The sequence below is a fragment of the Spinacia oleracea genome, chromosome 6, assembly GCF_020520425.1.
Source record: "Spinacia oleracea cultivar Varoflay chromosome 6, BTI_SOV_V1, whole genome shotgun sequence".
Lineage (NCBI taxonomy): Eukaryota > Viridiplantae > Streptophyta > Magnoliopsida > Caryophyllales > Amaranthaceae > Spinacia > Spinacia oleracea.
The window spans coordinates 54,427,651-54,439,836 of NC_079492.1; the positions used below are offsets into that span (position 1 = coordinate 54,427,651).

Genomic DNA, 12,186 nt, shown 5'->3' on the forward strand with positions numbered 1-12,186 from the left:
AACCTTTGACATTCAAGTTCACTTGATAGACATTTCTTAGTCACAGGACTGGTCCTGACAGTCTATCTTGAATATATCGTCAAATTGAAGGGACTCATCATTTAATAAACCACAAATTAAATGGAAAAATGAATTCTTTTCCTTTATTGTGAATGATTAACCAATAATGTTTTACAAAGATTTAAACTCTAAAACTTTAAAAAATTAAACAGGGATATCAAAGCCATTCTCCAATATGCTTGATTCCCATAGCTGCAGTGTGCGAGTTGTGCTTCGCCTGCGGCAGAGGTTTAGTCAATGGATCTGATATGTTGTCATCAGTTCCAATCTTGTTTATCTCGACTTCTTTTCTTTCAACGAACTCTCGTAGAAGGTGAAATCTACGAAGTACATGCTTGACTCTCTGGTGGTGTCTAGGCTCCTTTGCCTGTGCAATAGCTCCGTTATTATCACAATACAGGGCTATTGGTCCTTTAATGGAGGGGACTACACCAAGTTCACCTATGAACTTCCTTAGCCATATAGCTTCCTTTGCTGCTTCATGTGCAGCAATGTACTCCGCTTCAGTTGTAGAATCCGCAATGGTGCTTTGCTTAGCACTTTTCCAGCTTACTGCACCTCCGTTGAGGAAGAAGACAAACCCAGACTGTGATCTGAAATCATCTTTGTCGGTTTGGAAACTTGCGTCTATGTAGCCTTTAACAATTAATTCATCATCTCCACCATAGATCAGGAAGTCATCTTTGTGCCTTTTCAGGTACTTCAGAATATTCTTGGCAGCAGTCCAATGCGCCTCTCCTGGGTCTGACTGGTATCTGCTCGTAGCACTGAGTGCGTACGCAACATCAGGGCGTGTACATATCATAGCATACATTATTGAACCAATCAATGATGCATATGGAATACCATTCATTTGTCTACGCTCATCAAGTGTTTTTGGGCACCGAGTCTTGCTTAGAGTTATTCCATGAGACATGGGTAGGTAGCCTTGCTGGGAGTCTGCCATCTTGAACCTATCAAGCACTTTATTGATATAAGTGCTTTGACTAAGTCCAATCATCTTTTTAGATCTATCTCTGTAAATCTTGATGCCCAATATGTACTGTGCTTCTCCTAGATCCTTCATCGAAAAACATTTCCCAAGTCAAATCTTGACAGAGTTCAACATAGGAATGTCATTTCCGATAAGTAATATGTCGTCGACATATTATACTAGGAAAGCAATTTTGCTCCCACTGACCTTCTTGTATACACAAGATTCGTCTGCGTTCTTGATGAAACCAAAGTCACTGACTGCTTCATCAAAACGTATATTCCAGCTCCTGGATGCCTGCTTCAATCCGTAGATTGACTTCTTTAGCTTGCATACCTTTTTAGCATTCTTTGGATCCTCAAAACCTTCAGGCTGTGTCATAAACACAGTTTCTGTTAAAACGCCGTTTAAGAAAGCAGTTTTGACATCCATCTGCCATATTTTGTAATCGTAATATGCAGCGATTGCTAACATTATCCGAATAGACTTTAGCATTGCAACTGGTTAAAAGGTTTCATCGTAATCCACACCGTGGACTTGCCTGTAACCTTTTGCAACCAATCTAGCTTTGAAAACTTCAAGTTTCCCATCCTTGTCCTTTTTCAGTTTGAAAACCAATTTGCTTCCAATGGCTTGGTAGCCATCTGGCAAATCGACTAAATCCCATACTTGGTTTTCAGATATGGAGTCTAATTCAGATTGCATGGCTTCTTGCCATTGCTTGGAGCTAGGGCTCGTCATAGCTTGTTTGTAAGTCGCAGGTTCATCACTTTCAAGTAATAGAATGTCATAGCTCTCGTTCGTCAAAATACCTAAGTACCTTTCCGGTTGAGATCTATATCTTTGCGATCTACGCGGGGTAACATTTCTAGATTGACCATGATTCTCACCAGATTCTTCTAAAGATCTCTGAGTTTCATCCTGAATGTCATCTTGAGCATTCTCTAGAGTTTTTTGTTCGACTCGAATTTCTTCGAGGTCTACTTTTCTCCCACTTGTCATTTTGGAAATGTGATCTTTCTCCAAAAAGACACCATCTCGAGCAACAAACACCTTGTTCTCAGATGTATTGTAGAAGTAATACCCCTTTGTTTCCTTTGGATAGCCCACAAGGATACATTTGTCAGATTTTGGATGAAGTTTGTCTGAAATTAATCGTTTGACGTATACTTCACATCCCCAAATCTTAAGAAAAGACACATTTGGAGGCTTTCCAAACCATAATTCATATGGAGTCTTTTCGACAGCTTTAGACGGAGCTCTATTTATAGTGAGTGCAGCTGTATTTAGTGCATGTCCCCAAAAATTCTAATGGAAGTTTGGCCTGACCCATCATTGACCTGACCATGTCTAGCAAGGTTCTGTTCCTCCGTTCCGACACACCGTTCCATTGTGGTGTTCCAGGAGGAGTCAATTCTGAAAGAATGTGTCAATTCTGATAGAATTCCACATTCTTTCAGATGGTCATCAAATTCATAGCTCAGATATTCACCGCCTCTGTCAGACCGCAGTGCCTTAATCTTCTTGCCTAATTGATTCTCTACTTCACTCTGAAATTCCTTGAATTTGTCAAAGGATTCAGACTTATGCTTCATTAGGTAGACATAACCATATCTACTGAAGTCATCAGTGAAAGTGATAAAGTAGCTGAAACCGCCTCTAGCATTTGTACTCATTGGTCCACATACATCTGTATGGATTAAACCCAATAGTTCATTTGCTCTTTCTCCAACTTTAGAGAAAGGTTGCTTTGTCATTTTTCCAAGTAAACATGATTCGCATTTACCATAATCTTCTAAGTCAAATGGTTCTAGAATTCCTTCCTTTTGAAGTCTTTCTAAGCGTTTCAAGTTTATATGGCCTAATCGACAATGCCACAGATAGGTGAGATCTGAATCATCCTTTTTGGCCTTTTTGGTATTTATGTTATATACTTGTTTGTCGTGATCTAATAAAGTCCATTGACTAATCTAGCAGATCCATAAAACATCTCTTTAAAATAAAACGAACAACTATTGTCTTTTATTAAAAAGGAAAATCCCTTAGCATCTAAGCAAGAAACTGAAATGATGTTTTTAGTAAGACTTGGAACATGGAAACACTCTTCCAGTTCCAAAACTAGCCCGGAGGGCAACGACAAATAATAAGTTCCTACAGCTAATGCAGCAATCCGTGATCCATTTCCCACTCGTAGGTCGACTTCACCCTTGCTTAACTTTCTACTTCTTCTTAGTCCCTGTGGATTGGAACATAAGTGTGAGCCACAACCTGTATCTAATACCCAAGAAGTTGAATTAGCAACTATACAGTCTATAACGAAATACCTGAAGATGGAACGACTGTTCCGTTCTTCTGATCTTCCTTTAGCTTCAAGCAATCTCTCTTCCAATGCCCCTTCTTCTTGCAGTAGAAGCATTCGGATTCAGAAGTGGGTTGACTGACCTTCCTCTTTACAGATTTGGCGCCAGTTTGCTTAGTTGGGCTGGCCTTGTTGCCACCTTTCTTAGCATTCCTCTTCTTTCCAAATTTCTTGAACTTGCCCCCACGCACCATAAGCACATCCTGCTTATCACTTTTGAGCGTCTTTTCAGCGGTCTTCAGCATACCGTGAAGCTCAGTGAGCGTTTTGTCCAGACTATTCATACTGTAGTTTAGTTTGAACTGATCATACCCGTTATGAAGAGAATGGAGGATGGTGTCTATAGCCATTTCCTGAGAAAATTGCTGATCCAGCCGACTCATATTCTCAATGAGTCCAATCATTTTGAGAACATGTGGACTTACGGGCTTGCCTTTCTTAAGCTTGGTCTCAAGAATTTGCCTATGAGTCTCGAATCTTTCGACTCGAGCCAGATCTTGGAACATGTTCTTCAACTCACTGATGATTGTGAAAGCATCTGAGTTGATGAACGTTTTCTGCAGATCTGCACTCATGGTGGCGAGCATTAGACATTTCACATCCTTGTTGGCATCAATCCAACGATTGAGGGCTGCCTGAGTGACCCCGTCGCCTGCGGCTTCGGGCATCGCCTCTTCTAGGACATACTCCTTTTCTTCCTGCATAAGAACTATTTGCAAGTTCCTTTGCCAGTCAAGGAAGTTTTTCCCGCTTAACTTCTCCTTTTCGAGAATTGATCGAATGTTGAATGAATTGTTGTTTTCCATATTTAAAACTACAATTGAAAAGAATAAACAAATAAATAACCATTCACAGTTTCTCTTAATAAACTTAAATTCTAGCATACATGCATAATTCAATGTTCATTAAGCATTTTATTCAAGTTATGTGTTCCGGCAGGTGTGAATAAAATGATTCCAAGATCCTAAAATCATTGAAGAACTAAGCACAGTTTGTCGACTTAGTCCTAAAACATCTTAGGTAAGCAAAAGCCTTTTGCTAATAGTCTAGAAACTATTCTTGGTTGATAGGTACGTCTAAGAACTTATTAGGTAAACCTATCGATTTTGCCACGACATAAATGGACTCCTTACTTATATCGTTGAGTTTCACCAAAACTAACATGTACTCACAATTATTTGTGTACCTTGCCCCTTTAGGACCAATAAGTAACACCTCGCTGAGCGAAAACTATTACTAGATTTATGTAAAGGATATCCAAGCAAGTGTATATTTTGGCATGGCACCTTTTAACTCAATTTTTAAGTTTGGAACTTAAGGCTTTTACTATGTTGGTTAGATTTTAAGTGAACTAAAATCCTTAATCATGCAACATAATCAAGCTTTTGATCTCATGCATTTTAAGACATATTTAAAAGCAATAAATAACTTAAAACATGCATAAGATAAATGTGATCTAGTATGGCCCGACTTCATCTTGAAGTTTTAACTTCAAAGTCCGTCTTGAAAATCTCCGTGTGGAGGCACCATTTTCTTCAAATAGGATAAGCTATAATTAAAACTAATTACAACTATTTGATGGTACGCAGACCATATTTGAATTGAAAAACAACTTTGGTACTTTAGACCAATTACATTCAAATTAATGGTACGCAGACCATATTTTCTATCCTATTTGGGCCATACTAGTCACTTCATAACCTGCAAAACAGTACATATACAATATATACCATTCACCCATTCATTATCATGAATGGCCCACATAGCTGGTTAGTAAAACACATTATGCATCACATAAACATTTGCACCCATTAATCAAGGGCACCAATAATCTACAAATTATTCAGTCCTTATTAATTCTAATCAAGTTGTTTTAACCTTAAGGATTTGTAGACCTAATCAAGAGTATATGACTAAAAAGGGCTCCCACTTAAACCAATAAATTCATATGCTTTACTAATTTTAAACATAAAAATGTATTTCTAGTCTAACCGGAAACATACAAATTTAATTAAAATTTAAAGCTCATATAAATTTATAATTGAATCCAAAAGGTTTAATTTAATTTCAGTCGTATTTAAATTAATTCATGATTTTAATTTTAGTAAAATAATTAGAATAAATAAAATTTATTATAATTACAATATTCAAAATTAAAATCCAAGAAAATAATTTAAATTATTAATTTTAAAATTAATTAAAATTACGTAAACTGAAAATTTCAAATTAAAATTTCAAAACGATCTAATCGCAACGCAACAATCCCACGCAACGCACGCCCATGGGCCACACGCACACAGCCAGCGCTGGCCATGTGCGCGCAGCCCATGCGCTGCGTCGCATCGCTGCTGCTCACCATCGCAAGGCATCACGCGAGCTGGTGCTCGCTGCGCGCGCCAGCCATCGATGCACGCGAGCCATCGCTCTCTGCGCTCGCTCGCCAGCGCTCGATCCATGCGAGCCATCGCTCGCTCCGCGCCTGCCTTTCCCGCACGCGAGCTTGCGCTCATCGCACGAGGCAGCAGTATGCGAGCTGGCGCTCGCTGCGCGCGAGGCATCGACGCTGTGCGTAGCGCTCGTGGCACGCGAGCGTGCGCTCGCTGCGCGCGAGGCTCCTCATGCTTGCGCGAGGCAGTGCGCGCTGTGGCGCAGCACGCTTGCTTCCCACACGCGACTGCTGTGCCTTGCTTTCGCCCCTGCCCACACGCCCATCGCTCACAGCCCACGACACAAGGCAGGGCTGCTGCCTTGTGCTCGTGTACCATGCCCTTGCTCGCTGCATTCGTACCGCATGGGCGACGAGCTCCCTTGCTCGTCGTCGCATGCCCGTACTATACAACACCCCTTAAGGGTAACACGTAGCGTCCATTGCTTTGTGCGTGCATGTTATATGAGCGAGTCGCATAAAAATTAAAATTTTATATTCAAAATTAATGACAAATTAATAAATAATATTAATTTCATAATTTTAGGGCGAAAAATCGAAAATTTATTATTTAATTGATTTCCGATTAACATGGATTCAAGTCCAGGTCATAAAAATTTAAAATTGAACATAAATTTACAATTTTTATGGTGGTTTTTAATCATAGGTATCTAATTAAATTATAACTAATTATGAAAATCAAATTAATTCTAAATTATTCCAATTTTCAACAAATTAATCATAATTACAAATTAGATTGCATAATTAACAAGGCTAGGCATTCAAACTTGTTAAACATATACAGTAGGTCAATCAAAAATTCAAGATTTAACAACAAGAATCGCAAATATTTAATTTAACATCTTAAATTTACAAAATTTTGCGTTCGAAAAACTAAAACCTCCGAAAAGTCATAGTTAGGCTTCGAAGATGAAAATTTTAGAATTCCTTTTACATGCGGAATTGACACAAAAATCACTCGATTTGGATGAGTAACGAAGAAACTGCCGAAAAACTGCGTACGTATAATTAAATAAACGCAATTTGCAATTAATTAACAATTACGAAAATTAATCACCCCTTTTAATTCTTGCAAATTTGTAATATTTAACCATGTTCATGCAATTTAGATTATGAAAATAATAAGAGGCTCGTGATACCACTGTTAGGTTATGATACATATGACAATTCATAAATCATGCGGAAAAACCATAAAGCCAGGAAAGCATATTATTTACACATAATCATTTAGCATAGTTTAGATGCATACACTTTGTTGCGTGCCTTCCCTAGCTGCGCCCGAACCGAACAAGAACAAGTCTTTAGGACTCCAAATGTCGTCCCTCCGTAGATAGTCCACAGCACGTCCGGATCCGCCTTAAGCTTGACCAACTAGGATCGCTCTTAAGGTACTTAGAATTTTCGGCTATTGTAGGAAATTGTATGACTGAATTTTTGCTCTCAAAAATCACTTTGAATACTTGAATTGTGTGTACAAATGATGACCCTAGGCCCTTATTTATAGAGGTATGGAAAAGGAACTGGAATCCTATTAGGATACGAATTAATTAAACTAGAATCCTAATAGAATTCTTATTTAATTAATTCATCCTTTTAGGTTTAGGAATTTAATCATATGTCGAAACCTGATAGCTTTAGGATTCGTATAGCACACAAACACACACACGCACGCACAGCAGCCCACGAGGGGCGCCATGCGCGCGCGCGCAGCCCGCGAGCTCGCAGCCCATTGCCACGAGGCCCACACGCTGCAGCAGCCTTGGCGCGCGCTGGGCCTGCCTTGCGGTGGGCCTGGCGCAGCCTTGGCTGGTGCGTTGTGGCGCGCTGGCTTGCTGGGCGATGGCCCGGCTTCGTTGTTGGGCCTTCGTCTGGCAGGCCTCGTCCGATGCTAATTCGTACGATACGCTTCCGATTAATTTCCCGATTCCGGAATTCATTTCCGATACGAACAACATTTAATATTTCCGATTCCGGAATTAATTTCCGTTTCGAACAAATATTTAATATTTCCGTTTCCGGAATTATTTTCCGATTCCGATAATATTTCCGATTCTGACAATATTTCCGTTTCCGGCAATATTTCCGATTCCGGCAATATTTCCATTTCCGATAATATTTTCCGATACGTACCATGTTTCCGTTTCCGGCAACATCTACGACTTGGATAATATTTATATTTCCGATACGATCCATATTTCCGTTTCCGGCAATATCATCGTTTCCGGAGTATTCATTTCTTGCCTTGTAACGATCTCAGCTCCCACTGAAACCAAGATCCGTCGATTCCGAATATCCATAGATGGAGTATTTAATGCCATTAAATACTTGATCCGTTTACGTACTATTTGTGTGACCCTACGGGTTCAGTCAAGAGTAAGCTGTGGATTAATATCATTAATTCCACTTGAACTGAAGCGGCCTCTAGCTAGGCATTCAGCTCACTTGATCTCACTGAATTATTAACTTGTTAATTAATACTGAAAAAAAAACCGCATTTATTAGACTTAATATTATATGCATACTTGGACCAAGGGCACTATTTCCTTCATACCTTACCACCATCTTTTAATAAGGGTTATCCATAAAAAAAAAACCAAGAAATACATATCTCTTATTTACTATTCTGTACCTCTTAACTAACTTCTTACATGTTTTCCCTTTATAAAAAGAAAATAAAAATTACAAAACATACACAAACCTCCACCTCAACCCCTCTCTTATTTCTAAAAACTACCTCTTAAGGATGGGCTAAAAGTTACCAAATTTTAGCTAAGAGCTAACTATTAAGGAGAGATAAAATTTAAAAGGGGGCTAAGAGTTGTCTAATATATATGTTTTTTTTGACAGCAACAAATAAGAAAAACACACACTAGGACCCTTTTCTAGCCTTATGGGCCAAATCATGGGCTGATTGAACTATGGATCTGTTAACATGGATACAAACAAAATAAGCTATAGTAATTTAGTTCATACTTTTGAAAGGTTAAAGATATATTTTGTTTGACGGTAATTTATTCGTATTATTTACTTGGATTGTGACTTACATTTGTGTAGGCCAACCGAAGGTGGAGACGTTGTGGCTACTTACGGATCACTACTCACTATTTAGTTTGCGGTATAAATTTTGAACTATCCATGTTGTATGTTTATGATTCTCCTTGTTCTCAATTTATGTATGCTTTAATTTGTCTTTCTGTGATATTTTTTGTTGTTGATAAAGGGAAGTCTTTCTTTGATGGTTGGTTGCTTATGTTTCTTATGGTTTTCTAAAGTATGGTGTTTTCTAGGATGCAATTTGTTTTTATTTGATCGTGTATTTTCAGTGTATTATCTTTCTTTTTATCCAGTTAATAATACATTTCTCTTTTCAGTCATTAGTGAATGGAGATGGTTATACATTATCTATTTAATTACCTTCGTGAATGAATTGTATATATGTTATTTCATATGGAAATCGGTAAGTAAGGACCTGAGCATTAGGGTATTGGAAATTAGAAATTGAAGTTTAAGACTTTGTTATTGTGTGTTTTATGTGTTAAGGCTTATGTCTTAGGGTACTTTTCTTGATATGTTGTAGAGTAAAAAAAAATTAAGGGTAATTTAAATTTGTAATTTCAGAAATATGGCGCCTTGTAAGCAATGGATGAAACTTGCTGGAGACGATCGTTTGAATAATGAATATGAAATAGGCGTTGAATCTTTTATTAATTATGCATTTGGAAAGACGGGTGAAAAAGAGAAGATCAAATGTCCATGTGTTAAATGCAAAAACTCATCATTTGGATCTCCAAATATGGTTAGGGATCATTTATTAACTTTTGGCATCATTCAAAGTTATAATTTTTGGTATCATCACGGGGAAAGGGTGGGTGAGGATGCATTTGAGTCACCAACTGTAGGAGATGATGATGGATTAATAGAAAGTGATGGTGAAGATGAGATGGAGACACTGCTAAGGGATTTTTTTCCTAATAATTGTGGTTTTGCTGAAAATGATATGCATGATGGTTCATCGAGTACTAGACGTGAAGATCCTAATGATGAATCAATGAGATTCTATAGATTATTTGATGATTTTCAGAAACCTTTGTATGAAGGCTCCATCTCCTCGACGTTGTCTGCAATTGTTAATTTGCTTCACATTAAAACTCTTGGGAGGTGGAGTAACGAGTCATTCACTATGCTTTTGAACTTTTTGAAAACTCAGTTGTTGCAAAAAGAGTCATCTCTTCCTGATTGTTTTAATGATGCAAAAAAAATTGTTAAAGATTTAGGTCTCTCATATGAAAAGATAGATGCATGTGTTAATGATTGTATGCTATTTTGGAAAGATGATGAACAATTAGAACATTGTAAAGTTTGCAAGGCTGCTAGGTGGAAACAAGGTAAGCATAGTGGAGAAACTAGAACCAGGGAAAATGGTAAGAGAATACCTCAAAAGGTACTTCGATATTTTCCACTAAAGCCTAGACTTCAACGTTTGTTTATGTGTTCAAAGACGGCTTCTGATATGAGATGGCATAATGAAAGGCAAGCTGAAATTGGTGTGCTTAACCACCCTTCTAATGGGAAAGCATGGCAAGATTTTGATGAAAACCATCCATCATTTTCTTCAGAACCTCGTAATGTTAGGTTAGGGCTTATAAGTGATGGATTTAACCCGTTTTCTAATATTGCAAACCCATATAGCATTTGGCCTGTTATGTTAGTTCCATATAATTTACCTCCTTGGGTTTGTATGAAACAATCTAGCATGATGTTGTCAATGCTTGTACCCGGCCCAAAAGGACCAGGTGATGCAATAGATGTCTATTTACAGCCTTTGATAGAAGAGTTGAAAGAGTTATGGGAAGTGGGCGTTGAAACCTATGATGCTTCCAAATGTGAAAATTTTAAAATGCATGCTGCTTTGCTTACAACAATTAATGATTTTCCTGCTTATGGCATTTTATCTGGATGGAGTACAAAAGGAAAGCTGGCTTGTCCTTGTTGTCACAAAAAAAACAGCTTATTTGAGGTTGAAAAATTGCTGTAAGCATGTGTATATGCGTCATCGACGTTTTCTTCACATTAAGCACTCATGGAGAAAGAAGAAAGATGTATTTGGAAAGAAAGAAAAAGGAGAGCCACCAAAACCAGTGTCAGGAGAGGAAGTTCTTCAGCAAGCGAAAGATCTTAAAGGTTTTTGTTTGTCAAAAGATCCTACTAAGAGAACCAAGGTATGTCACAAGACTAGAGGGGATAATTGGAACAAACTAAGTATTTTTTTTGAGTTGCCTTACTGGAAAACACTTCTGTTACGACATAGTTTAGATGTAATGCACATTGAAAAGAACATATGTGATATTATTTTGGGAACCATCATGAATATTAAAGGAAAGACAAAAGACACAACTAACTCTCGTCTTGACATGGAGGAATTAGGTATAATGTCAAAGCTTCATCCAATAAAAAAGGGTGATAAGACTGAAATACCTCATGCGCCGTACACCTTAACTAAGAGTCAAAAGGAGATATTGTGTCGATTTTTGAAGGATCTAAAAGTTCCTGATGGGTTTTCTGCTAATATTTCTCGATGTGTTAATGTGAAAGATAGTAAGATTTCTGGATTAAAGAGTCATGATTGCCACGTTCTGTTACAAAGCATACTTCCTCTAGTGATACGTGGTCTTTTAGTTAAGGATGTTGCAGAGCCTTTGATTGAGTTGTGCCAATTCTTCAGCGTGTTATGTGCTAAATCGGTAAAAGTTAAACATTTAGAAGAAATTAAAGCCCAAATTCCTTTGAAACTTTCCAAGTTAGAAGCATGGATGCCTCCTTCTTGTTTTGATGTGATGTTGCATTTAAGTGTGCACTTAGCTGATGAGGTAATACTTGGTGGGCCTGTTCAATTTTGTTGGATGTATCCTGGGGAACGATATCTTCATAATCTTAAATTATATGTGCGTAATAAAGCTCGTCTAGAGGGTTCAATAGCAGAGGGTTATCTGGTGGATGAGTGTATGACTTTGTGCTCAAGGTACTTGGATGAAATTGAAACAAGGTTTAATCGTCTTGAGCGAAACGATGATGGTGATAAAGATGATTCGAAAAGCTTTCTATTTTTTCTCATGCCGGACGACCACTGGGAGCTCGAAAGAACACCAACCTAGATGTTTATGAAAGAGAGCAAGCTCACATTTATGCTCTAAAAAATTGCAGCGAAGTCGAACCATTCCTCCAGTATGTATTCTATACATATATATTTATTTATTTTGGGTTTTGTGTTTGTTTAATAACTTCCTCAATGTTAAATGTAGAGAATATGCTGAAATTATAGCAACCAAAGGAGTTGATATCTCACCAGAA

General features: G+C 37.9%; 1 protein-coding gene across 1 annotated transcript; it reads left to right on the top strand.

The window, feature by feature from the left end:
- Positions 1-9,460: 9,460 nt before the first annotated feature.
- Positions 9,461-10,873, top strand: LOC130463158 (uncharacterized). The gene has a single exon (XM_056832205.1). It carries the CDS (start codon positions 9,461-9,463, stop codon positions 10,871-10,873), a length of 1,413 nt encoding a protein of 470 aa, XP_056688183.1.
- The last annotated feature ends 1,313 nt before the right edge of the window (positions 10,874-12,186 follow it).

Excerpts from the sequence above, each read along its gene's own strand:
- LOC130463158 (XM_056832205.1), top strand. The coding sequence starts at position 9,461 with ATGGCGCCTTGTAAGCAATGGATGAAACTTGCTGGAGACGATCGTTTG.